General features: G+C 49.4%; 1 protein-coding gene across 6 annotated transcripts in view; it reads right to left on the reverse strand.

Moving 5' to 3' along the window:
* Positions 1-27,792, reverse strand: part of DGCR2 (DiGeorge syndrome critical region gene 2) — a 1,169,540-nt gene that overhangs the window by 943,295 nt on the left and 198,453 nt on the right. For all 6 annotated transcript variants that reach the window (XM_069619936.1, XM_069619935.1, XM_069619934.1 and 3 more), the window contains one exon: positions 24,898-25,020. In XM_069619936.1, the coding sequence (XP_069476037.1) occupies positions 24,898-25,020 (123 nt within the window). The remainder of the gene's footprint in view (positions 1-24,897; positions 25,021-27,792) is intronic.

Here is a 27,792-nt window from a genome sequence, read left to right on the forward strand (position 1 = left end):
CGGGCCTCCGGGAGTATTGGGAGTGCGACACCTTTTTCAACCATGGATGGTTGGTCTTTGTCATGAGGCGATCTCGACCGAGAACGGCCAGAGAACACAATCGTTGGACCGCTCTCTTGGTGTGTGTCGCGCTTATGCCACCGGGTGTTGTCCCCATAACTGAGCCGCTGGCCAGTCCTCCGGGGTCGGGAGCTTGCGCGTTGGTGTCTGAAGTCACCCCTCGGTCCTCGCCGTCTGAAACGGTGGCGTTGCTGCCATCTCTAAAAGACACTTCGGCGTCTATGACCTCTCGTTGCCTGGCATAGTGGGCCCAGCGTTTAGTGGAGCGGTCCTTAAGTTTTTTCGGCTTGAAGAGCTTGCAAGCTTGACAGGTGGCCTCGGGATGGTCTTGTGGGAGACACAAATTGCACGTATTGTGCTCATCTACCCTGGGGAACCTCCTGTTACACTTAGGGCAGAATTCGAAAGGAGTACTCTCCATATGTATCAATTTGGCAGCAGGCGGGTATATGTAGGAAATAAAATGTGGGAGCCTGTATGACCACCCCCCACTCTCCCTACATGTACAGGGCCGAGGCCAGAGGCCTTCCAAGGCCCAAGGCCCGTCGTGGAGTTTCTACGGCTGGTTTCCTCGATCTTCGGCGTAGGGTGGAAAGAATGGGGAAGTTTTAACAATAATTTTTGTATAATTGGCTAATGTCAAGGGAACTCCGCAACAGGCGTCCGACTAGTATGGTGGAACAAAAATCCATCTGAGGGTCCTACACGCTTGAGGGATCATGGGTACAGTGGACATCACTAGGGATCGTATTACTGGCATGCCCTAGTTCAACACCCCTTTTCGAGTTTCGGAAAACAAACATACTCCACAGCTTCCACTAGATGTCGGCCTATGCACAGCATGTGAATCTAAGCAGATTCCACAAGCCTCAGAAATTTCTTTATGTCATTGCTCATGGAAACCCACCAAAAAGTGTGTGCTACCAACTCCTCAATAGATGAAATCCTTTTATGGCCTGCCGATAAGCTGTCGTGTTCCCATGACATGGCTTTTTGTTGTAGAGTGTAAGGGAATCATCAAAATGTCCTGGTGAAAGTATAAACGATCCTTGAGTGAAATATCAGGATCATCATTGTATGACACAGAAAGGGTTTGATTGGCATTAGCCTCTCTGACTTTTTCAAGGAATGAGGTAACAGAGAATGAAGGTCTTTTTTCCTAGTATCTTTTCTTTCTCGTTGGTTTTCTCATGGAGACCTTTTCTGGAGAGGGCATCAGCCATGGTATTCCGAGTGCCAGGGATGTATGTTATGCGGAATCCATATTGGGGTAAAAAAATATGCTCAGCGAGCTTGCCGGTAGTTGCGACGTTCCATTTGCTGGAGGACTTGTAGATTTGTATGGTCCGTGCGGACTTGAAATTCATGGAGGGAATCCATTAATAGGTGTCGCCATTCTGAACAGGCTTCCCTAATGGCCAAAAGCTCCCTTTCGATTACTGAACACCAAAGCTACTCACCGTATTGACTACCTTACTCCTAGTCCATAGTCCCCTTTCCTCCATACTTGTGGGACATTCATTCCTTCCTTCCTTCCTTCCTTCAGGAGGGGACCGGAGCACTTTTGTTAAAAAGCATCGCCCTTCAGTCCTTTTCTATCGCCAAGTCTGCAACCATTAAAGCAATAACAGGATACTTATTAGAGGGGACGGCGGGCGGGTGTATGGAGGAAAGGGGACTATGGACTAGGAGTATGGTAGTCACTACGGTGAGTAACTTTGTTATATTCCTATGTCCCGTCCCCTTTCCTCCATATTTGTGGGAGATTCCAAAGCACTCCATTCGAAAGGTACTTTAGATCCGTCGTAGCCATGGGTTGAAATGGTTTATGGCATAAGGTTGTCAGGACCACATTTAAATTAGACTTTGGCATGAGGATTGTGTACAGGTGGAAACAGATGTAATAAATCTGCAAAATGCCTTTTAATGACTGGATTCGTGAAAAAAAAAGGAACAGGTGTCAGTGGACAGGTAGGCCATAATAGCCGACAAGTCCTACAAGACAAGACATGAATGCCCGAAGCAGCCAGATGAGAAATGAACGAAAGGACAGTGTCAGGCGTAGCATGTCTGGGGTCTAGTTGCTCATCTAAACTAGAGTGACAAAACCGGAGCCACTTGATCCTATACTGAGACCTCGTAGAAGGCTTCCTGGCGGCTTGAATAATGCACATTTTGTACTCCGACAGATTAAACTGCACTAGGGACTTTAATTCAGGCACCAGGCCGCCAAGCTGAATGATTGTGGGGAGGGGTGCCACATCTGCCAATCCCACTGGTGAAGCAAGTTGGGAATCAATGGCAGTCTGATCGAAGGACAAATCGAGAGATGCTGAAGTTCCTAAAACCAGAATCTGGCTGGCCACAAAGGAGCTATGAACAGGAGAGTGCAATTGGATGCATTCCTGAGCTTGCAGAGTGACTGATGAATCAGAGGAAGAGGAGGGAAGGCATAAGCCCTAATATTGTGCCACAGAATCTCGAGAGCATCCCCTAGAGAGAAGGCCCCAAGACCGTTCCTGGATGCATAAAGAGGAACTTTCCTGAAAGATGTTGGAGGACAGCCATGTTCAGTTCCCATTCGTAGCTGGCCGCTGTCTGTCGGCTGAGTGTGTCTGCAGTCACATTGAATTGCCCCGGAATGTGTACTGCCAATAGCCAAATGCCATGCTGGATGGCCCATTCCCAAACTTGAATGTCAAGGTCCACATGAGGTGGTGATTTGGTGCCACCCTGCTTGTTGATATAAAACATCGACACCAAGTTGTCTGTGCGGACGTGGACCACCCGGTTCGTGATGGATGGTTGAAAAGCTTTCAGCGCCAGAAAAACAGCTAGGAGTTCCAAATAATTTATATGAAACTGCCTGTCTTGCGGCATCCATAGATCGAAAACCTGGAGATGATACAGCATCGTGCCCCATCCCAGAAGGGAGGAGTCTGTAGTAATCGTCCCTTGTGGGCAGGGCTCCTGAAAAGAGGCCCGCCACTCTAAGATTGTTGGTGGAGGACCACCATAGGTGGTCTGCCATCATGCAGGATGGAACTGGGAAGCCTGACACCAAGAGCTCCAAAGAGCTAGCTGCATAAACCTCATTTTGAGATGTGCAAGAGGAAGAGCAAGCATGCACGAGGCCATGAGGCCCAGAAGTCTCTGGAACCACCAAGACGTCATGTGCTCTGTCTGGATGAAGAGTTGACACATGGCAAATAGATCTTCAATCCTGTCCGCCATCAAATACACCCTGGAGTCGATCGTGTTCCAACGGAAACCGAGGAAGATCAGGTCTTGGGAGACCGTCATGGAAGATTTCCGCCAATTCACAGACAGCCCAAGATGGAACAGGAGCTGGAGGAGAGACTGGAGATTGCTCAAAGCCGTCAGAGGACACCGTTTACAGTCGAGAGTAGAAGCCCTCCCCTTGCTCCCCGAGGGGAACATATTTCACGGCTCTGAGGTCTAGAAGCTTCTAAACCTCAGCTCTGAGGGAGGGTGTCCCGATCTGTTGGAAGGGAGGATTGAAGGGTAGGATAGGGGAGGGGTAAGCGAAAGCCTGCCCGAGCAATAGACAAAACCCACTGATCTTCGGTGATGGTCTGCCACGCCTACAGATGCGACAAGATCGGCCTACCACTGGAGTCTTATACGACCCACACAAAATATAATTTTGCAGACTTGTCGGCAGGGAGACTACCTGCCCCTGGAGAGGAGGCTGATGGCTGAGTGAAAAACTGACCACGTTGCTGTTTTTGATGGGTGCCGCCAACCAGAGGCTCGGTCCAGCGCACCCGGCGGACATGGAACCCCCTGAAGCCAGAGAAAGATCGAGACAGAATATGACCCGTGTATAAGGGACCTTAGCTGGGACCTTTGCCAGTACCGACAAAGACTTGGCGGTTTGGGTGCTCGCCTTGATCTTTGTAAATTCGTCATCCGTAGAGGAATGGAACAATTCCTTGCCATCGAAGGGAAGGTCCAGAATTTTATCTTGCACCTTCTTCGAAAACGTTGCTGTATGGAGCCACGCTTGGTGGGAGGTGTCAAATTCTCACTATGAGGCCTCGAGCTGAGGTATCCAGATGATGTGCTGCAGCTTCCAGGAGATCTTGTGCCAACACCCTGGCGTCCGTCAAACCGGCCTTGAAGTCATCTAGCCTATCCACAGGAAATCAGCTAACTCCTTCCACAGCTTCATATTAGCTGCCACCATGATCAGCTCGGTATTTGCTTGGCGAAGTTGCAGTGCTTAGTTGGCAAAGACTTTCGTGCCCATGGAGTCCAGAATCTGGTCTTCCTTGGAGAGAATCTGAGCCACAGCCGTAGCGGTCGCAGAAGCCGGCTTGGATTGAAGCGTGGCCGCAGCTACCACCGTCGAGGAAGGGAGCGGACAAGACACCAAGGCTATCTCCTCGGAGGTGTGAAGCTTGTAATGGGCATTGATTCTCTTATTGATATGCAGCCCGGTGTGTGGGGCTTATCCCAGACCTTACAGGCCTCAGCCAAAACGTCCTTCTGGAGGAACATGCTGGTACGCTCTTGTGGTGACAAGGCGAACGCTCCCGAAAGCACCCTTTCCTGCGGAGCGGGGGCCTCCAGTAATGGAAAGTCGAGGAGGGCCACCATATCCAGAACCTGGTCATGGAATGCTCTGACAGAGCGGGGCTAATCATCACTATCCTGATCTGCTTGAGGGTCATACAGCGAATCGTGGGGCAGATGGCTGGGCCACCACAGGTTTTAAAGTGTTACCCTCTACTGCTCTACCGCAGTCATCTCTATTGGAGCCACCGGGATGGAAGGTGGAGCAGGAGGTTCAGGGTAGATTTCCTTGAAAAGACCCTTAAAGTACTCTTTCATAGGGTCAGAATGCCTGAGCCTCTGAAATTTCCCAAAAAATACATCCTTAGATTAAGGTTTAGGCGCTGGGGCAGGCAGAGGCCTCTCATATGGGGCATACCCCCACAAACGCAATGAGGATGGTTGCCAGGAAGGCCCACCACCAATCGGGTCCACATAGACCAGCGTAGCAGAAGTAGGCGGAAGCGAGACAGTATGTGGCAGCGGCATCCGAGCACGCCATTCATAAGAAGGGCAGAACAAATCTTTACATTCGACCTGAGGTGAAAAAGGTTGTTCAGCCCCAAAATTAAGATTCCCAGCACCCGCCGTCGAGAACGTATATGTAAGAGAAGAATCCAAAATGGCCGCCGTGGACCATGAGGGGTGGGCCGCCATTTTGTCGATGCCTGAAGAGAACTGCATTGGATGTGTAGATGAGGCAGTCGTCTCCTCAGGCTGGTCAGGGGGCTTAAGTAACACCTTAGCCTTGACACAAGGATCCTCGGCAGAGCCGGTACTAGGGGTCTCGGATGTTTACTTGACTTCTTGGAGGTGGCCCAAAATAGCCTCCAGAGGATTAACCTCAGCAGAGCCTGTAACAGGAGTTACGGTGCATGACCACCCTCTTTGCCCTCTCGACAGAACCGGTATCACTGCGGCCCTGAGCGCGGGAAAGCTGAGTAATCACCCTTACAGACAAGACCTTAGGGACAGGTCTCTCGGTTTTGTCAGTACAGACCTTAGCCTCAAAAAGAGGAACCTCGGTTTTCGTCCCGGTATGTATAGCTCCCTCATTGGGGGCCTCAAGCCGTGGCTTGGTACAGAAAGCTCCAGAAATGGAGACCTCGGAACAAACCCTGGTGTCCAAAGCCACAGATAAACTGGGCTGACGTTTAGCACCAGACAGGTGGATCTCGGAACGTGTTAGCAGGTCTGTCGTGGGAACCCTCAGGGAAAACTCTGGTACGCCCATTAGGCCTGCGAGGCACCCCAGGAGAAACCCTGGTGGTAGAGCTGCTTGTCACCCGGACCGAGAAGACCCCGGGAAGGAGTCCCCAGGCCGGGTTGCCCTAAAAAGTAAGGAAGTTACCGGGCGTCGTCATTTCATCGATGAAAAGCTGAAGATGAGGTGGAGGAACACGTTGAGATGTCCTCCCACCGAAGAAGACAGCGTTGGAGTGCCTCAACGGAAAGGGAATCGCAGTAGAAGCACGAATCCCAACGGTGGTCCGGCACGAGACACTCCAAGCAGAGATCTGCCTCCTTGTCCCAATGAAAAGAAACCTTCTTTAGCAGACAAGTGATGGAGTTGAACGTCTTAGAAAACAGATATGAATCTGCGATAAGAAATGTGACACCCCTAGAAACCATTGTACATTCTTGACTGATGTAAGAATCGGCCACTCTAACACAGCAGAGGTCTTTCTGGGGTCCATTTGGATGCCTTGGCTGGAGAGAACGAAACCCAGATAGGTGACTGTTCTGCACACAGACAGACATTTGTCTGGTTTGGTTAGTAAGTTGTTCTTCGCCAGTCTGCGCAAGACTTCTATGAGATGTTGCCTATGGGTTGACAAAGAGGGAGAGAAAACCAGGATGTCATCCAAATAGACTATGACCTAGTGGAATAGAATATTCGAGAATAACCTATCCATGAACAGTTGAGATTGCTGGAGCACTATCCAGGCCGAACGGCATTACTTGATATTCATAATGGCCATATGTCGTTTGGAAAGCCGCCTTCCATTGGTCTCCTTCCTTGATGCGCAATAAGTGATATGGCCCACGCAAATCAAGTTTGGTGAAGATCTCTGCAGAACGGACAGCCTCTAGTTTGCCGTTAACCAGGGGCATGGGATAACAGTCCTTCTCAGTAATGTGATTTAAACCCCTAAAGTCGATGCAAGAGCAGAGTTCTTTACTGTCCTTCTTGGGAATAAAAAACTAATGAGGCCCTTGCAGGGGACTTGGATTCTCGGGTGAGTCCATTTGTTACGTTTTCGTCTAGGTAAGCATGGACAAAGAACATGCGGCTAGAAGGGACCACTGATTTAGGCCTAATGTCGATAGAACAATCTTCTGCACGATGAGAGGGTAGTTTTTGAGGTATCTCTTTGTATGCTTCCGGTATATTGCAGATCTCATGGATTCGGGCACTGGAGAAAACTGGATCTAATACTGAAGCAAGGCGCGACTATGGGTTCTTTTTTGTCTTGTAGCATCAGCTCATGCAGGTAGAGGAGGTGAGGAGTATGGTATTTCTTTCCCAATCGATCTGAGGGCTGTGGTACCGCAACCAAGGGATACCAAAAATAAGGGGAACTGGGCTGCTTTAATGACGTTAAAGCAGAGGTCTTTAGTATGGTGGTTGATGGTCATGTGCAAAAGAGACGTTTGTTGAGTAACGGGCCAGGAGCAAAGAGGGTGTCCATCCACTCCTTCTACGGTTTGTGTTTCTGTCTTCCATTTGAGAGGGATATGATGTTCGTTGGCCCAAATGATACCCATGAACAAGCTGGCTGCCCCGGAATGGAGTAGAGCCAAGGTAGTGCCTGGTTCTATGGACGGTCCTTGAATTATCACCTTAAGGACCATAAGTCTATCGTCAATGGGTTGGATGGACAGTGCTCGGTCAACGTAGGGACTCAACTGTTAGGGAGAATTCTCAGAAATGTGCCAATTCCCACCACCTTAGAGCCCCCCAGCAAATTTGCTGGTAGTTGAGGACTTGTTTTTTTTTTTTTAACCTCGAGAGAGTGAGACCCTTTTTTCCCCCCACTCTCTCATGCATTTTAATGTGATTTTGAACACCGTTTCTCTTGGTTGTGGAGTCTGACAAACTCCATAGGCATTATCTTTTACATTGTGTCAAACAGCACCTTCAGTGCAGTGGCACAGGGAAGTCTTTCAGATTTCCCAAAGGTTTAACTACCTTCTCTTGGATATACTAAAGTAACTATATGTAAAGTGAAATTGACTTTACTTACATTTGTACCTTTCTAGACCCAGCACACACCATCTTATAATAGGGTGCTGGAGGGGTTACCCGATATCCTCTTTGTCTAGCTTCTCATGTAAAACATGTTAGGTTACCCTTTCCTCACTGAATGGCTGGTGGCAGTGGTTTCATTTTTACTACCCCAAACCACATGCATTTACCGCGGGCTGAGTTTGCAGCTGCAGTAGAGCACCCAAGGGTGCCATCTTTGGCAAAATGGCCCCGGTCTTCTTTTCGCCATTTCTTTGTGGAAAGGTTCTTCGAGATTTACTCTGCGCGCCAAACCAGGTTTGGTGCCATTGTTAGCTTTGCCTTTGGCGGGATTCACGAGTGAAGCCTGCCTCTGGCTTCAGGGTGTCTGGGGAAGGCAGGAAGCGAGGGAGATGCCCGAAACTCCCTGTGCTTAGTCTTAGGAGACCCAAATGCACTCTGGTGATTGGCCGGTTGACTGTCCGGCAAGGACAACCACCCTGCTGTGTGACTGACAACTAGGCTGGAATGAATGGGAGAACTGAATAAAAAGGCAAGGCTTTTGCTGGTAAGGCAGAGTCGACCACTGGACGAAGGAACCGAAGAAGAACTTGAAGAGGACGCCTGCTGCAACTCCTGGACCGTTGGTTTGCCAGGTGAAGCCCTGCTGCTGTGCTGAAACTCCAAATTCGTAACGACAGAGAAGCCCCTGCAAGGACGACTTCTCCCCTTGAGTTGGTGGTAACAATCAACTCCAAAGTAAGCAACCTGGACATCATTCTCAGAGCTGGTTGCATTTCCACGGAGTTGCTGCTGGAAACCGTATAGCCAGGGAGAGGAACACCAGATTGTGTGTGTTGCTTCTAAGTTGGCTTAAAGCTCCAGGAAGATCGTCCGGACTCCCAGGAAGCAGGACTGACCGAGCCCCTTCAACAGAGTGCGGGGCACCAGAAGCAAGGAAAGTCCATCTCAACTGCCAGGAACTGCAGTGTTGCTATTTGCGGTAGACGCGAATAGCTGAAACATTGAACTGCCACTGATTTGAAGATTACTGGTTGCAAGCAGTGACCGTACCCATTGCAGTGCAGGAGTCCCCAGAAGTCCTCCCTCTTGTCCCCATGACAGGAACAGTGAGATCTGCAGAGCTGCACAGGAACAGAAGTCATCTGCTGCACTTTTTCTTCAATACCAAGGTACTGTAAAGTCTGAGAGTACTTGCCTCTCACTGTAGAGTTGCTTGCACTTTCTACTACTCACAAGCCTAATCAGCTTGTGGCCCTACATTTGATTCTTCTTTTCTTCAAAGACTTCTGAAACCTTGTGCTAAGACTTTTCTACTTACCTCACTGAAGAGCTTCATCCTATATAAGACTTTTGCCCATTGACTTTGGCTTAGCCTGTTGTACTGAAAGCCTCTTCTGGGGGACCAAAGGTATTTTCTTGCTTAACAATATTTGTGGTCTCTTGTTGTTCTAACAATCTTCTACTTTTATCAACTTCTAAAAGTATTCTAAATGCAAGCAGTAAGATATTAATGTCCCCAGCACCCGAGTTATTGAAGTCACCTGAGGGTGTAGGTTGTGTCTGTCGGCCATCCCAAAAGGGTCTTTAGTGATATAGAATTTAAGAGTGTACAGTATAGTAGTATATTTGTGTGTTGCTATTATATTGCTCCCTTCTGAAGAAGGCTTATTCAAACTGACAAATTAATAATTGTTTATTCAGGAAACCTTGTGTTTAAGAGTTTATTTGAATAAATGTCACTAGGAATCTGTGTAACTCTCCTACAGCACACATTGACCCCTCTTGAGGTAAGCCTGGCTGCTCAACCAGCTACCATAAAACTGTAGTAAAAACGTATACCAAAGGTTTCCTATACCTGTGGTCAAAGTTGTGTGTAGTGCACCCAAAGGGTACTGCATACAAACTTTGCTTAACTACACCTTGGTCTATGGTCCCCTCTAGGGCCGAGGTCTGGAGTTACCCTGTTTCCTAGAAGGAACTTCTGGACGCTCCCTTAAGAGATAACGATTAGATTCACGGTATATACAAAGACCTTTATCACGTCATTGTTCCTCAGTGGGTGTCAAAGGTCTTCTAATATCTACTTGCATGGGTTCATCTGCAGGAGGGACTTATTTGGGGGGAGGAGGTAAGCCTCGTCTAGAAGTGGGAGGTGGTCCTCAGGTTTTTTTTCTTCCTTTCTTTCCTGTCAGAATTAGATCTGAAAACAGCCGAGATGAGTTTGGCTAGAGAAGGTGGGTGAGGGATTCGGACTAACTCATCCTTAAGGTCTTTGGATAGTCCCCTACGAAAGATGGTGTACTGTGCCGACCCAGGCCACCCTGCTTCTTGAGCCAGTTTCTTAAATCAGGTCACGTAAGCTAGGACCTCGAGTCCTCTGTCCAGTAATGACTCACAAGCAAGGAAGGTCAATTCCTGCCTTTCGAACATGTCTTTCAATGCTTGTACGAAGGCCTGGTAGGTAGCGATCACAGGACTGCCGGATATGACCAGCGGAGTGGCCCAGGACTTGTCCGTTCCCAGTCATGTTGGTGACGATGGAGCCCATCTTGGCCTTGTCAGAAGCAATGGTCTGATCTCGAAACAGGAAATAGATTGGATTGTACAACCGTCTAAGAATTATTTTAGTTTTCCTGGAGTACCATCAAATTTTCCTGAGGTAAGGTTTCCTGTTGGGGCATCAGGATGGACGGCATCCCTTGACTTTATCATGTGTCAGAGCGCATCATTTTCTGCCTTCAAAGCTTGCACTTCAGTAGACAGTCCCTGGATGGCGTTTATCAACTCCTGCATTTGTGCCATGTTTGTTGGTTTCCTTTGGCGTTGCAAGCTCTCAAAATCCTCACCCCTGTGTTTGAAGAACTGGAGTCTCTGCGGGACGTCTTCTTTCACTTCCTTCGTTTGGTCTTGGATTTGTCCCTCAGGCGGTCCTTGAAGAGGTTGGGCCTATTCTCCCGAGCTGCCACAATGACCTCCTCTGATAACAAACGAATAGGACACAGGGGCGACTAGGCCAGAAGTGTCCTGCAATATTGTGGAAAAAGTCAAAAAGACCCTCTGTTCGTGAAGTAGATCCAGTTGTAGTGGAAGCAAGATTAACATATGAGTCCAATCCAATAGATTTTCTTCTTGGTAGGTATATATTGTGGTGGGAGAATGGTAAACCACCATTATGCCAAGAGTCTTGTGTAGCAGGAAAGAATATGATTCTGGTATAAAGGCTGCAGTGAAATGCAGTGAAAGCGAGTGATCGATGATAGGACCGTGAAGGGTATAGACCCAATGCGAGAAAAGGATCTACATTGGAGCGAGTGCAAGAGCAAGACCTCAGGAAAGCCAGGGGCGCATGCAGCTAATGAGTAGAAAACTGCAGGCGAAGGAGGGAACGCGGTGAGCCGTGAAGCGGGGGGCAAAAGAGGGATAGAGCACGGCAGGGCCGCAGAGCGCTGGGAAAATTAACAAAGAAGGAAGACAGGCAGAAGAGGAAGTCCTTAAAAAGGAAGAGGAATCAGGCACGAAACAAAGACAGCGGAGCACAGCGTCTTAACCATGGGCTAGGAAGCGGGAGGGTTGTAACGCGTCCACGTTATGCCGTGGTCCCTTCTTGTATGATCCTTCGAATCCTGGCGGCGGCCATCTTTAAAGAAGACTAGACCGATACCACCAGAACGTAGTGGCACACACGTGCGTCGTCTTTCCCACACAACTTGGACTAGCCTCTTCCCCGGCACCAGCGCTGCCATAGTGACCATCAAGCAGTTGGGACATGTCCACCGTGACTTCTATGGGCATGCTCCTGTAGGGGCTGTAGATTGATTAACACGGTCTGTGGCAAAGGGCTGCGCAGGAGCCAATTGTCCAAATGCGGGTATACATGAACTCCCTGCAACCTGAGGAAAGCTGCGATGACCGACATCTTTGTAAAGACAGCAGCGCCGAGCTGAGACCAAAAGGGAGCACACGGAACTGAAAATGCTCTCCCCCCTAAGGAGAATCGCAGATATTTCCGATGCGGTTTCCATATCAGGATGTGCATGCATGAGTCCTGAAGGTCCACCACACTGAGCCCGTCGCCCTTCCGAAGAGAGGGCTTTATTTGACAGGGCGTGATCACCTTGAATTTCTCTTGGGGAAGAGATTGAACTGGGAAAGATTGAGGATAGTGCGCAGGCCAGCCTCGTTGGGTTTGGGTACTGAACAGACGGGAGTAGACGTCCGCCCCTTATTCCCCCAGGGCAACAGTCTCTACTGCTCTGAGGTCTAGAAGTTCTGTACCTCGGCTCTGAGGGAGGGCACCTCGATCTGCTGGAAGGGAGGATTGAAGGACAGGGTGAGGGGGGGGGAGGCAAGCGAAAGCCATCCGAGCGATGGACAAAACCCACCGATCTTCGGTGATGGTCTGCCACGCCTCCAGATGAGACGAGATTCGTCCTCCCACCGGAGTCTCGTGCGACCGACCAGAGATAGCATTTTGAGGACTTGTCGGCAGGGAAACTACCTGTCCCTGGAGGAGGCTAATGGGCGGGAGAAAAAGCGACCACATTGCCATTGCTGCTTTTGACGGGGCCCGTCACGCTGGGGCTGACTATGGCGTGCACGTCAATCCTGTAACCCTCTAAATCCAGAGACGGACCTCGTCTGGGACCCTGAACTCTGTATACAAGGGGTCTTAGCTGGAGCTTTCGCCAACACCGATAAAGATTTGGCGGTTTGGGTACTCACCTTCATCTTTGGGAGTTTGTCTGTGAAAGAATGGAACAATTCCTTGCCATCAAAAGGAAAGTCCATTACTTTGTCTTGCACTTCCTTTGAAAACATTGTTGCATGGAGCCACGCCTGGCGGGAGATGTCGTCCCGTACCATCAGGCCTCGAGCTAAGGTATCTACATAATGTGCTGTCGCTTCCAGTAGATCCTGACCTAGTACTTTGGCATCCGCCAGATCGATCTTGAAATCATCTAGCCTATCCGCAGGAATACACTCCTGGAAATCGGCCAACTCTTTCCACAGCTTCAGATTGGCTGCTGCCAGGATGAGCTCAGTGTCCCCTTGACGAAGATGGAGCGCCGAGTTGGCGAAGACTTTCTTGCCCAAGACATCCAGAAGCTTATCTTCCTTAGAAAGGATTTGGGCCGCAGCTGTGGAGGATGCAAAGTCAGTCCCGACTGGAGGTTGGAAGCTGCCACCACCATTGAGGAAGGGAGCGCACAAGCCAAAAAGGCCATTTCAGAAGAGGCGTGAAGCTTGTATCTAGCGTCAATCCTCTTGTTGAGGTGCAGCCCGGTATGAGGTTTATCAAGACCATGCGGGCCTCGGCCAAAACGTCCTTCTGGTGGAACAGACCAGTGCGCTCCTAAGGTGACAGGATAACGGCTCCAGAAAGCACCCAATCCTTTGGAGTGGGGGCCTCAGGTAATGGAATGGATATAAGGAGGGCCATCATATCCAGGACCCGGTCATGGAATGTTCTGACAAAGCAGGGCTGCTCATCGCTATCCTGATCCGCTTGAGACTCGTCCAGTGAAGCGGGAACAGAAAACTGGCCCACCACACGTACCGCCTCAGGTTTTAAAGGGCCATCCCGCTCTGCCGGTATCTTCTCTATGACAACAGTGGGACTAGAGGAGGGAGTGGTGGAGGAGGCCCACTAGGAAGCGGTGGAGGAGGTGGCACCACTGGAACCTGCGTAGGAACAGTCGGGGCAACAGGAGTTTCAGCGAACACTTCCTTGAACAGACGCTTCAAATATGTTTTCATGGGGTCAGAGTGCATGAGCATCTGAAACTTGCCAAAAATCCTCAGCCGAAGATTTTGGCGCTGGAGTAGGCAGAGGCTCCTCGGGAGGGGCATACCCCAAGAGTGCAAAGAGGCGGGTTGCCAGGAGGGTCCATCACCAGCACAATCCACATAAATGAGTGGAGTAGCAACTCGTCTTCGAGGAAGAAGAATAATGATGCCTGGATGAACTGCTTGGTGTGCGAGACTTCACACAGCGTCTTTCTTTTTGTCCTTGCAGACTGGGGAACGTTCTACATCCGGCGACCTCAAACCAGTCCATCTAATGTTTTTTCCTCGTTGAAAAAGTGGACTGTTTGCTGCCGCTTTCGAAGACCCACAGTCCTGCCTTTCGTGTTCTTCCAAACAGAGTAAACAAATTCTGTCTGAGTCAGAAAAGGGCATATGACACCTGCAGTCAAATGAAGGCTTAAACCCAGATGGGTTTGTCTGATTCAGTATGATGCAAAACAAACTTCTAACAAAGCTATGCTCCTGAAGGGAGCAGTGTGCGGAAAAAAGGAAGGACAGATGTTATGTCTCCTCAATGTATACCGGCCGCATCATATCCATTGCGGGCGTCAAGCGGAATCGACACAGGGATCACACAGGGGCCCCCTGCTGGCGGAAAGGTTTTCTGAATAGCAGTTGTGCTGAGAGATAAATATCATAGATGAGAAATCTGTGGGGTGTGAGGGGAGAAATCTACTAAAAGGGAATAGTTTACCTGTAACGCCATTTCTCCAGCATTGGTATCTTTCATGGATTCACATGCTTAGAATATTCACCGGCGACAGACTGGGAACCCTTGGTAAGCTTATAAAGCCGTTTCCTATAGGAAAACATTGGATACTTTCGTGTCCTATCTACGTTGTTTTGGGCCGCGCACGCATGCACCACTAGGACGTAGCGGTATAAATGCCCCGCCCCCACGGCTCCCCTCAGATTTCAACCCCTCCAAAGCAGAATGGGGGGAAACAATGGCATTCAGGGGAGGCCGGCGGGCACATGTGAATCCATGAAAGATATCAATGCTGGAGAAATGGAGTTACAGCTAAGAAACTATTCCCTTCTCCAGCATTGGATCTTTCATGGATTCACATGCTTAGAATAGAATGCACAGCAGTGATCCTGAAAAAAGGAGGAGGTGTGAATGCAATCCGGCACCCACCCAATCCTGCGTATAGCGAACCACACTTGCATAAGTTTCGAAATTAAAGTGTGCCATAGTAGCTGCCCAGAGCTATACCCATATGGAACAAGTTACTTACCTGGAACTGTTGTTCTCCAGCATGGGTCTGGCATGGATTCACATGCTCATGAATATTCCCCGTCAGGCTGGGAATCCTCAGTAAAGAAAAAATCAGTATCAGTTTCGTTTCTGATCGGTCTTTCTTAGTAGTAACCAATCACTGATCTCTGGGTCATACTGCCCCCAGCCAATGACTGCCCTCTCCCTAAGCCCCGCCTCTGGCAGCCATCCTCAGATTTGGTAGCACGCCAAGTGGCAGTATGACCAAGTGAAGAGGGGTAGGCGGGCGGGTTCGCATGTGAATCCATGCCAGACCCATGCTGGAGAACAACAGTTACAGGTAAGTAACTTGTTCCTTCTCCAGCATGGGGTCTGGCATGGATTCACATGCTCATGAATAAAAGAATACATAGCAGTATACACATGCACAACCACGGGAGGTGGCAACAGGATCAACATTAAGCAATACAACAACTCAACATTAATCATCTCTTACCTCCTCACGAGGCTCACTTTAAGCAAACAGGTTGCGCAGCACTGCGTGGCCGACCCTGGACCCCTCCCTGGAGTCCCGATCAACGCAGTAGAATCTCGTGAAGGTGTGCGTCGACCTCCAAGTAGCAGCCCTGCAGATGTCCAGCAGGGGCACACCAGACAGGAACGCCGTGGTAGCAGCGATCGCTCTGGTCGAATGGGCTCTCGGACGGCCGGGCAGAGGTCGGTTTGCCAACTGGTGGCAATGCATGATGCAGCCGGAGAGCCATCTGGAAATGGAAGTCTTCGAGAGAGCCTTCCCTTGATTCACAGACCCAAAGTTCACAAACAGTTGTGACGTTTTTTCCGAAAACTCTTTGTGCGGTCCACGTAGCAGCGCTCTAGTTACATCCAGCGAGTGCAAAGCCCTCTCGGCCAGCGTCGAAAGCGACGGACAGAAAACTGGTAACACCAAGGGCTCGTTGAGGTGGAAGTCCGACGGCACCTTGGGCATGAAGGAGGGGTGCGTCCTCAGCACCACCCTCGTGTCATGAAGAGTCAAGTATGGAGGCTTGCAAGATAGGGCCTGAATCTCTCCCACTCGTGCAGAGGTGATGGCCACGAGGAACGGTGTCTTCCATGACAGGAACTTCAAAGTAGGCCGTCCCGGTTTGCTCTTCTATCAACCCAAAATCATGGTCTTCACAAAAGGAATCCTCTCCTTGATACCGCGAGTATGGTCTTGCGTAAGGTTGTACCTCGAAGGGTTCGGACCTCATTGGAGTTTCAAACCGGGCCTTCTTACTCGGGGGGATAGGATCAGTAGAGCCTGAGGGTGTGGCCCCTTGTGGATCATACGAGAGGAAATGTTCTGGATTTTTATCATAAAAATCAGCCAAAGAAGACATTCTTGACATGACCCTATCTATGTCTTCACTGGACCATTTTTTGGAACTGGGAATGACTCTCTCAGCAAGTCTATGGGATTTATCTTGAGTAGCTTTGCTGGTTGTGGACCTATCAGCAGTCCTGGGCTTGTCTGTCTGTTTAGGGCGGGGTGGAGTGTTTCACAGGTGTGGAAGAATGTACAAGTAGTTTCTTCTGCTTTTTCCCCCCTCCCCGTGCGTAGAAAAATGTTTTCCCTGTCCCTTAGTGGCTCCGGAGTTTTTCGACGCCTGGCGTCGAGTATCGGGAGAGGTGTCCCTATCCTTCGAGCGTGGGGCCTCGCTGGCTTTAATTGCGGCTCCGACTCCTGGAGCGCGGCCTGGGGGTGGAAGTCGTCTTCGTCTTCCGACGATCGAACTTCTGTTAGCCTAGGGAGCGAGGCACTCTTGGCAAGAGTGGATGATTGCCTGGAGTCATGCAGCTATCTTGATCGAGAGCGCCCAGAGGACACCGAATCCGACCGTTCTGTCTGTGCCTCTTTCCGAGAACTCGACGTCGTCGAGTCTCGGTTGGACTTAGTGTTTAGTGTGTGTAGTATGTGAAGCGCTTGTGTCGCCGGGGGTCTTCCCTATAGCCGCCCTGCCGGACGACCTTCCGAGGTCGGGGACCTGCGCTCGGCTGTCTTTCGACACCGTAATGCCCTCGCCGTCCGTAAGTACGGCGTCGCTGCCATCGCTGAAGGCGCCCTCCGCTGCCATGGCCGCCTGCCTGGTGTGGTGGGCCCAACGCTTCGTCGAACGGTCCTTAAGTGTCTTAGGTTTAAACCTACTACACGCTCTGGGGTGGTCCCTCGGCAAGCAGAGATTGCACGTGGCGTGCCTGTCGACCCAAGGGTATTTGCGATTGCACTTGGGGCAGAATTGAAAAGGGGTACCCTCCATATGCACCTTGAGGCAGCGGGCTGTTAAGTGTAGGGAATGTATAAGGTGTACCTATATACCAAGAGTGTAGAGTATGTACCACCCCCCACTCTCCCTACTTGCAGGGCCGAGGCCAGCGGCCTACCAGGACCGGGCGAAGGCCAGCGGCCTTCCGAGGCCCAAATCCGTCGTGCAGCAGCCGACGGTCGATTTCTTCTCCAGCCGGCGTCGAGTGTCGAAGTTCGACTTTGGGGTGGGAAAGGATGTCAATAGATTATTATTTTAAATTCTAGCAAAAGTATGGCTAAGGCCAGGGGACTCTGCAAAATGCTTCCGACCAGTATGGTGGAAAAAAAGAATCTGAGGATCCTAGACGTGTGAGGGATCTTGGGTACAGTGGACGTCACACTAGGGATAGTATTACTGGCACGCCCTGTGTCGACGCCCATTTTCGAGTTTTGAAAAACAAACTAATACTCCGCAGCTTCCACTAGATGTCGGCCTATGCATAGCATGTGATCTAAGCAGATTCCACAAGCCTCAGAAATATATATATATATATTTCCACATCAGTACAGACCCTTCTTGAAAAAAAGGACTTACCTTATTGAAATAGATGTCGCAAGACTGCTCTTCCCATTTTTTTTCGTCCGCATGCTGTCGTTCGAGGCAGTAGTGGCGTGTAAATGTGTGAGGCACTGACCATGCTGCCGCCTGGCAAATGTCCGTCAGTGGTACCTCTGCCCACAACGCCGTCGAATAAGTCGCCCTGGCTGAATGAGCTCGGACGTCCTTGTAGCGGTTTTCCCGCTTTGAATGACAGAAGGCAATCGTCGACAAGACCAATCGGGCCGGTCTCCGTTTTGAAATTGCCTTCCCTTTTGCCAAAGAGCCATATGCAACGAAGAGTTCCTGCGTAGATCGAAGTTGTTGAGTTTGATGAAGGCAAAATTTTAGAGCTCTCTTGACATCCAAGGTATGTAGGACCTTTAACGCAGCCGATGAGGGGGTCGCGAAGAAGGTGGGCAGGACAATGAATGAGTGTTCATGATAAGTTGTAGGAACTTTTGGGATGAAACGAGGACTTGTTGACAGAATCACTTTGTCCTTGAAAAATCTTAGGTACGGAGGCTCTATGACCAACGCTTGCAACTCCGAGATCCGTCTGGCTGATGTTATAGCTATTAGAAAAGCCACTTTCCATGACAAGAATTTCATAGACGCTGTGGCCATTGGCTCAAAGGGTGGTTTCATTAACCCTGCCAGCACTATATTCAGGCTCCACGTAGGTGGAAAACGTTCAATCGGAGGGAATGTCCGGAACAAACCTCTCATGAAGTGTTTCACTAACCTGTCGCTAAACAAGGGAGATGACTTCCTTCTTCTTGTGAACCTAGAGATGGCCGCCAGGTGAACCTTTAGTGATGAAAAGGACAATCCGCTTCTTGCTAGGTGTAGCAGATATGGAAGACGCTGCTCCGGAGTAACCCTCAGAGGTTGCACTCCCGTCTGTCCTTGACACCACACACAGAATCTCCTCCACTTACACCTGTAGGACTTGTTGGTGGAAGGGGCTCGCGCAGCTTGCAAGATCCTCCGACAGTCCGAGGAAATGTTCAAGGCACCAAAATCTGAAAAGCCAGGAGCCAAGCTGCGAGATTGAGACTGTCTGGATTGTGATGCCACACTGTTCCCTCGTCCCGGGACAGGAGGTTGGGAATCTTCGGGAACGTTATCGGATGATCCGATGACCGGTGAAGCAGGTCAGAAAACCACGGCTGCCTCTGCCAACATGGTGCCACCAGGATGACTCGGCACCTGTAACTGTGTATCCACTGCAGAGTTCTCCGTATCAAAGGAAACGGAGGGAAGGCGTAGAGGAACTTGTCTGTCCACGGGAAGGAGAACGCTTCCCCCAGCGAACCCTCCTGTAGCCACCTGCTGGCATACATCTCGCACTTCTTGTTCCTCTTCGTGGCGAAGATATCCAGCGGAGGCCGCCCCCATTTCTCGAAGACCTTTGACAATTGACCGGTGTCTATTTCCCACTTGTGAATCTGGTCCATATTTTTGCTGAGCAAGTCTGCCTGTTCGTTCCTTACTCCTGGAAGGTGATGAGCCACAATGGATATATCGTGTTTCAGAGCCCAGTGCCACACCTTCTGAGCCTCGATGGAAAGGGTTCTGGATCGTGTGCCGCCTTGCTTCCTCAAGTAAAACATCACTGTGGTGTTGTCCGTCAAAACTCTCACCGTGTACCCTCTGATGTGAGGCAGGAACGCCCGCAGGGCCCAGCGCACTGCTCTCAGTTCCAGAACGTTGATGTGCAGGAGAGATTCCCTCCGAGACCAACGGCCTTGTGTTTGCAAAGTGCCCATGTGTGCCCCCCAGCCAGTTAGGGACGCGTCCGTCACTATGGTTAACCGAAACTCCGGCTCCTGTAGGGGTACTCCTTTGGATAGATTCTGGATGCTTTTCCACCACTGAAGAGCTAGTAGGAGTTTGTCGTCGTCAGTCACGACCAGAGGCCTTGAGCCTGCGTCCATCGGTCCGCCAGAAACTGTTGCACTGGCCTCATGAACAGGCGGCAGTTGCCCACCAGAGGAATGCAGGACGCCATAGTGCCCAGGATCGACGTATATTTTCTCACTGACAGTCTGGTATTGATTTTCAACTGGCCCGCCAATCGACTGAGTTTAGTGATCCTGTTGTGGGATGGCCTCACTAACACTGACTGGGTCTCGAACTGTGCGCCCAGGAACACCAAGCTTCTTGACGGTGTTAACAAAGATTTCTCGAAGTTTATCGCAAACCCCAGCTGTTGTAGGAGGTTCATGGTGGCCTGCAGACTTCTGTGCGTCGACATAGGGGAGGACCCCCTCACCAACCAGTCGTCGAGATACGGGTATATATGATGGCCTTGCCTTCTCAGCCAGGCTGCCACCGGGGCCAAACATTTCGTGAACGTTCTGGGAGAAGATTTCAGTCCAAAGGGAAGTACTGTGAACTGGTAGCGAGTCCGCCCTACCATAAACCTTAGGAACTTGTGTCGACAACACATCGGTATGTGGAAGTACTCGTCCTGCAGGTCCAGAGACGCTAGAAAAACCCCTTCTTGAACTGACCAGGAGCGTGAGCATCTTGAACTTTATGCTTTTCAACAATTTGTTTAGTTCACGCAGGTCTAGCATGGGATGCCACTTTCCGTTTGGCTTTTTCACCACAAAGTATCGGGAATAAACCCCTTGACCCCTCTGTGACGACAGAACCAATTCTTCAGCACCCTTTTGTAGCATAAGTGCTACTTCCTGCTGCAACACGCTCAGATGGGATTGAGCTACAAACGCCGGTGGAATGTGCGGAGGGTTGCTTTTGAATTGCAGGGAATGTCTGTATCTTACAGTGTCCAACGCCCATTGATCCGTTGTTATTTGCTCCCATTCGTTGATGTAACATGATACTCTGCCCCCCAGAACATTCCGATGCCTGTCATTGCTGGTCCTTGGTCTGCTTATCCCTCGTCGACAACGAGTAACCTGCTCTCTTCTTGGAAGCCTGGTAGTCCCGGCGACGTTTAGCCGCTTGCAAAGCCCGTCTGTATCTCTGGGAGGGGTATGCTGGCCTACTGAAGGATCTGTCCCTCGATGCCGAGAATCTGGAATTTCCCGATGCTCCCCGAAAGGGACGAAAAGACCGGAAACTCAGACCACTCTGGAGGGCCCCCAAAGAACGCGCTGTGTACGAGTCCTCTTTCATGCCCTTCAGGGCTTCGTCCACCTTCTCGCCGAAGAGGAGGTCTCCTTCAAAAGGCATGTCCAGTACCTTGTACTGCACCTCCGGTCGGAAGTTGGTGCATCTTAGCCATGCCTGCCGTCAAAGAACCACACTGTTGTTCACCTGCTTAAACCCCCGACTCTGCGAGGTCCACTGCGATGTTTATGGCATGATTGGAAGCCTCTTCACCTTCCCTGACCAGAAGCATAGCCGCTTTGCGATGTTCGTCCGGAAGGTGTTCCAGTATAGGAGCCAGCCGGTGCCACATCTCCCTGTCGTATCTGGCAAATATGGCTAGAGAATTTGCGGCTTTCACTGTGGTAGCACCTACCGACAGCACTTTTTGCCGAAAGCATCCCGATGTCTGGCATCACTTTCCGGTGGGGTCGTGCACTTGTGCTGGGCCATCGCCTACCTCACCGCCGCCGCCGATACCACTGAGTCAGGAGATGGTTGGGAGGAAAGGCACTTGAGAGTAGAGTCCGGAGCCTTACATTTTTTCTCTAGACGACCCTTTATCGCTGGTTCCGAGAAAGGGTGGCGCATGGTCTGCAATCCTTCCTTCCACACATGATCCAGGATGGGGACTGATAACACCGACCACCTCCTTTTCCCCATGTGGTCGAAAAGAAAAAAAAAAAAAAGTCCTTTTTCTCTTCTTCCTGGGCCAGCCCGAATTCTGTAGAAGCCCTGGCCATTATGTTGTGAAATTACCCAATATAGTCTGGGGGAGACGTTTGAGCCGGGCTTCTCGGGGTTTCCAATTTTGCTTCAGACTCCCAGGTTGTATCCCTGGAGGGGGAGAGGGAGACAACTGACGAGGCTCTGCTGTCCGAGTCCGAATCCATCAGCTCCCCTTCCTCGTGGCGCGGAGCCAAGAGGTTCGCATCCAGCGGCACTGCTGCGGGGGTTGACTGCGGTGGCCGACGAGACAGGCCCCGAGTCGTCGATGACCGACCTAGCCGGAGTTGTTCGAGGTAGTCTGTCATGCAGTGTCTTCAGCAACGTTTGCAACGTGGATAAGACTTCAAATGACAAAAGTGACTGTGGATTGAGCAGAGGGGTAGAACCCAGAATGCTCCCGGAGAGAGGCCTGGTAACCCCTTGTAACCCTAGGTCTGCAGGGCCAGCTATTCTTACATCCTCGTCCCCAGAGGACACCGACAAGGCCTCCTGTTGCAGAAGTGTCTCTGGCAAAATTGGGTCGTATACCTCTGGACGGCAGGCCTCTTGCGGGATTTCCGTCGACGAAGCGCTAGTCGGCTCAGTCATAGACGACGTCGTTGTCTGCGGTCCAGGAACGGTTGAGGCTAACTGCGTCAGCGAAGTAGTCGAACACAGCCCTACTGTCGACGACGGTGGTGGTCGTGCAGGCCTATGAGGCCTTCCTGCCTTTTCCGAACTCGACCTGCGTTTTTCTGCATCTCGACCCGAGGCCAATCTACAACGATCGCTCGAGGAGGATTTAGATTTCTCTTTTCTGTCTTTCCTCGTCGAAAATGAGGATGACAAGGCCTTTTTCGAAGAGTCCTTGGAATGGCCTTCCGATGATTCTTTCTCCGTCGGTCGTGATTTTTTCACCGGGGGTTCCGACGACGTTGAGTGGCGCGGGACCCCTGAAGATTTTGACACTGAGGCCGCGCTGAGTGTGGAGCCCACCTCCGAAGGCGGGTATGCCCCTGCTCTGTCGTTCAACCAAGCTACAAGTCTTCGACTCCGATCCTGAAGAGTCTTCTGGGAGAAGCCCTTACATATGTCGCACTTGTCTGCCGAATGATGAGGGTGGAGACAGTATATGCAGTCCATATGTCCGTCCCCCTCGTACACCTTCAACCCGCACGTAGCGCACGGGCGGAACAGCGCTTTGCCCGACATCCGGAAAAAACTAATACATGAGGTAATCCCACCACTTTGGAGACTGTTGAAATCTGAGGGGAGCCGCGGGGGCAGGGCATTTATACCGCTACGTCCTAGTGGGGCATGCGTGCGCGGCCCAAAGCGACGTAGATAGGACACGAAAGTGTTGAACGTTTTCCTATAGGAAACCGCTTTATAAGCTTACCGAGGGTTCCCAGTCTGTCGACGGGGAATATTCTAAGCATGTGAATCCATGAAAGATCCAATGCTGGAGAACATTGTTTTTGACAATTTCTCATGTTGTTCTTCCCCATGTCTGTGGTCAGTACTTACCCAGTATCAGCCTATTGTGGATAGGGTCAAAAAGCAATGTGCAAGTCCACTGAGCCAGGTCTCTTGCCAGGTCAGGTAAGGTAAGGGAAACCGTAGTATAGTTGGAAAAGACCAGACTCATTAGTACAAGAGAGATAATATGTATAATGTCCAGTGTGAGTGTTTTAATGTACTTCATTATGCTGTCTTAACCCAAAACCATCACAGGGGTTTAACTCCAGTCTGGCCAACTAGGGCCAGGACCCAAGAGGCATGGATGGACACGCTTCTGTCATTTTGGCACCACCAACATAGGAGGGTTTTAAGGCCTCAAAAGAGCGAGGGCCCCGAGAAAGAATGACAACGATGGTGTGATAGCAGCTGGTTTGGAAGTGGGAAGACTCATGGTTCCCAATAAGGGGATGATTGAGCAGGAGCATGCTCTGGACCAAAGACAATGAAAGTGGTACCAATATAGAAGAGTCTTAACCTAAAGGTTGCAGGGAAAAGTAACCCTAATGTGCTTAACAGACTAGCCGAGCTACAAGGCCATGTGTTCAAAGTGCCCTATGGAAGAATGGTTCCAAAAGTACAAAGGTGCCTTTATTCAAAAATGTCAGACTATGCCCTTTTCCATCATTAATGTCAAGTGAGACCCCAGGCTATAAGTCTACCCATGGAGGTATCTGAGTTACTGTACATCACACAACTTGTGCATACTATGCTTCCCATGCTCCTTCGCCAAGTCTGGTCTACCAACAGCTGGTGGTGGCTCTTGTTTGGAGAAGGGTGGGGTAGGGATGTGCCGAGGAACAGCTTCTTTGGCTATGGTAGTTCATAAATGCAATCTGGACAGTGCCAAAGGGGGGAGTGAGGGGAGCAGCCCGAAAAGGGAAGCCGCTATCATGAACTAGATTAGCAGAAGGAACACCAGAATGTACCACATTGGTCCCAGGTCAAACGCGCAGACAATATTCCAGTCTCCAAAGGACCTCTGGTTTAAGCACCAGCAGATGCCTCAGGGTGGTTGCAAGCCACATACAGGCCTCTGCGCAACCTCCAGACGACTGGAGCCTAACAAGGGCATTAGAGGAAATATCAGATTTTGACTGGAGACAACTGGAAGGGGTTCTGGAGCGTGCCTGCCTACAACAAAATAGTAAAAGACCCTGGTTTCAAAGGCTACCACATAATAATGTAGCCAGTTCTTGCTGGCCTGAACAAAAAGAAAGTCACAAAGGGACAGCCTGACCAATGATATGAAGGCACAGGAAAAACTAATTATATAATGCGAATAGGTGGATCCTTTGAGGAAACCGGGCACACAGTCCATGCATCATTTAAAATTCAAACCATAGATAAAGTGTTTCATAAATGTCAAACAACCTACTGAAATAATGAACAACATGTAAGCCAGTAGACCAGAGAGGAAAAAGGCATCCAATTATGAAACCCAAAACAAGTTGACTAAAGAGTCATTAAAACAATCTCAGTACTGCAAGAAATATCCAAACTGATGGATTACACTTGGTAAATCCATTAGAGTAGGGATTGTTGTTGCAAGAAAAGCTTCCATCATTGGTGCAAATTTTCCAGGGGTTTGAAAGACCGAAGGGGATGGCACCAGTACATCGACGAGCAATGAATGCCTCTATGGAATTGAGGGCAACGATACAAATAAAACATCTGGACCCGAAACTCCTCCTCTCCCCCCCTACTGTCCAAGATAATGTAGTTCAGGAAGTATTGCTTTTCACCTGGACAGTTGACTTCATCGCTTCCGTCTTCACATGTGGGCCATCCATCGCACTGCCAGTGCAAGGGGATGCACTGGATGGTGCCACTGTGGCAAGCAAACTGTCCTATGGTGCAGCGCAGCTCTGAAAACAAAATAAAAGAATTATAAATGCTGTACAGCAAAGGGATTTCAATGTAGGTTCATGAATAAACATACCATCTGCATTATCAAGCATCAATGGACAACAAACATTTTTTTAAAATCTTCAGTGTATGGGGGACGGGGAAGATCGGGTTTGGCATTAACTCCAGGTCCAGCCACTCTTTTTAATTAATCTTTTACTAATTCTTTTCTAATATTGCATATACTTTCTATATTCCTTCTTCATGAAAAGTACTCCTATCCCTTCATTTCAGATAATGACTGTATACAACAGGGTCCGAAATTGAGATTTCATGAGCAGGAGCTAAAACCAGCTGCTGGGTATCGGGCATTAATTACCGGTAGGTTGGAGCTACCCATCGGTTACCAAAAGCTAGTACATGGTATGCCATAAAACTACGTTTCCCATGAGATGCAAATGTAAACATGGTGTCCTTCATGGATGATCTATTGTGCTTCAAATGTCCCCTAGATGTATCCTAATACTTCTTTATAAACAGTCCCAATGCAGCGGTTAATCGCTCGTTGCTGTGATCTGTGCTTGATGTGCAGGTCGCAGGTTCAAATCCCGGCAAGGTTGGCTCAGCCTTTCATCCTTCCAATGGAGGATAAAGCAAGCCAATTTCGATTGGGTGGTAATAATAATTAAATAAATGTATGCAAGTATGTCCTATTTAAAGCGTTTTGGATAAAAAGCTATATGAAAATGGCAAATTATTAATGTCACATAGCTATGTTTGTATGATGCCAGTTGGCCTGGGAAGCTAAGTAGTTCCTCACAGCCTTTAGTTTCAATGTAGCCAGTGTGACGAAATGGAGGGAACTCGTCACTTTTCCCAAGGGGGAGCCCCTCCCTGTGAGGCTAGGGAGGTGTGCCGGCTCCGCAACACCCTCCCTAGGGGTTGAGGCAAGTGGGACTTCACATGGGGATACTCCTCAGAGGACAAGGACTCCCGTTCCTGTGAGGAACTCCTGAATCCTAGCCATGTAATAGCATATATAGCACTGTCTTTAATATCCAATTTTCGGGACTTAAAAGGAGCAAGATAAAATATGCTACGCACGAGAGAAAAGAATAGCTGGCTCCAAGTGAAAAGCCTAGATCCACTGGGACGAGTGGATTTAAGGAGGAATATTTGTTAACTCCGGAAAAGAGCGAGAGGAGAGAGGGCCGTGTGGTGAAGTAGGGAAGGTCCCCTGGTAACGTCACGCTATCTGGAGGCAGGGCCGTGAATGAGCACGGAGCCTGCAAAGTCCAAATTTGCTGGGAGCCAGCAACAGAGAAGCATTCCGCTTGGAGGTTGAAGGAGACATGACTCTGAGCCAGAGTACCGGTGGTGGAGTGACCGCTTGATTCCAGTGATAGGCAGGCTGCCCGGGTAACAACGCAGACCTCTGAGGGGAAGCCGCTACAGCCGATGCAGTCCCCCAGTGAGGAATACCGAAGCAGGGAAAGAAGAATAGCCGTGTCAGGTTAAGACGCCAGAGAGGAACGAAGGAGAGGGAACCCTCGGAGGTACCCGAACCGTAAGCAACCCGGAGACGTTCCCACCTGAAAGAGAAGCTAATAGGAAACCCAGGAGGAACGGGATCCGAGGCAGGGGTCATTATAGGAGCAATACAACTCATCCCAGTAGAAAGGAGAAAAGTGAGAAAGTAAATCTGACAAACTTGAACCATCATAACCCATAAACCAATAGGGTTGAAAGAGAACATGATTTGTTGCTAAATGTGAACTACCTAATTGACACAGAATACCGGCATGCAAGAAAGTTTAAAACATATTTCAAGTGAAGTGAAGAAGGCTGGGAGGCCTTTTGGATAAACAACTAACAAGGAAACACAGCATTATCCTGAAAATAAGGGAAGGTTAACGCAGAGTACAAAGTGAATGAATGTAAGGCATAAATTTGTTTCCAAAAATTGATTAGCAGAGTTTGCCAATTAAAATATTCTTGTTTAGCAAACAAACCCATTTGATTAGCAATCATGTACAATATTTTTACTGTCACCAGAAGTTATTTGTACCCAAGACATAAAATGAGCAACAATACAGCAGTTTTGTGTACCATTGAAGTAAGAAATTAGTGAGATGAGTCAGGCCTTGCAAATTCTTTAAAATGTAAAAGGTGCTGGTGCATTTAACCACAAACCCATGTTGTTTGGCACACTGTTGCCACCCAAAGGCCAACCATGCACAGTGACACTTGTATTTGACATTTACTGCAGACAAAGTACATTAAAAAAAAAAGGTTTCGGACATACCCTGCAAATGGTACACGCCCTACATAAAATCTGCTCGACTATGCCAGTGTGTGAAAAGACTTTATGATCCCTGGGTGAGTATGTCTGTAAAATGTTGAAGGTCAGCTGCATGAATGGACACAAATGAATATGATAAATAGGCTTTGAAAACTGGTCGGCGCTCTCCCACAGGTGCTAAATTGTAATGCAATCATTATCGTAGAGCAACACAAGCTCTGGAGACTGTATGGTAGTGCAGTAGATCTGTAGATATACAGACTGGGTGGAACTATTGATCACTACCTTACATAAACATCTAGTTAACTTTGTGTATTCACTACGTAAGAGGAAACGAAGATTAAGCAAATTGGCTAGCGTAACAGAACTGGGAAAAGTAGCTGCAATATTGTAATTTGCGACCTTCTCACTTTCAGGGTAGCTGGAATAAAGCAACAGGGTGATAAGATAGAATGTCAAGGAGTACAGGATTATCTCAAGGGTTTAGCAC

The sequence above is a fragment of the Ambystoma mexicanum genome, chromosome 10 (genome assembly GCF_040938575.1).
Source record: "Ambystoma mexicanum isolate Mex_15411 chromosome 10, UKY_AmexF1_1, whole genome shotgun sequence".
Classification (NCBI taxonomy): domain Eukaryota; kingdom Metazoa; phylum Chordata; class Amphibia; order Caudata; family Ambystomatidae; genus Ambystoma; species Ambystoma mexicanum.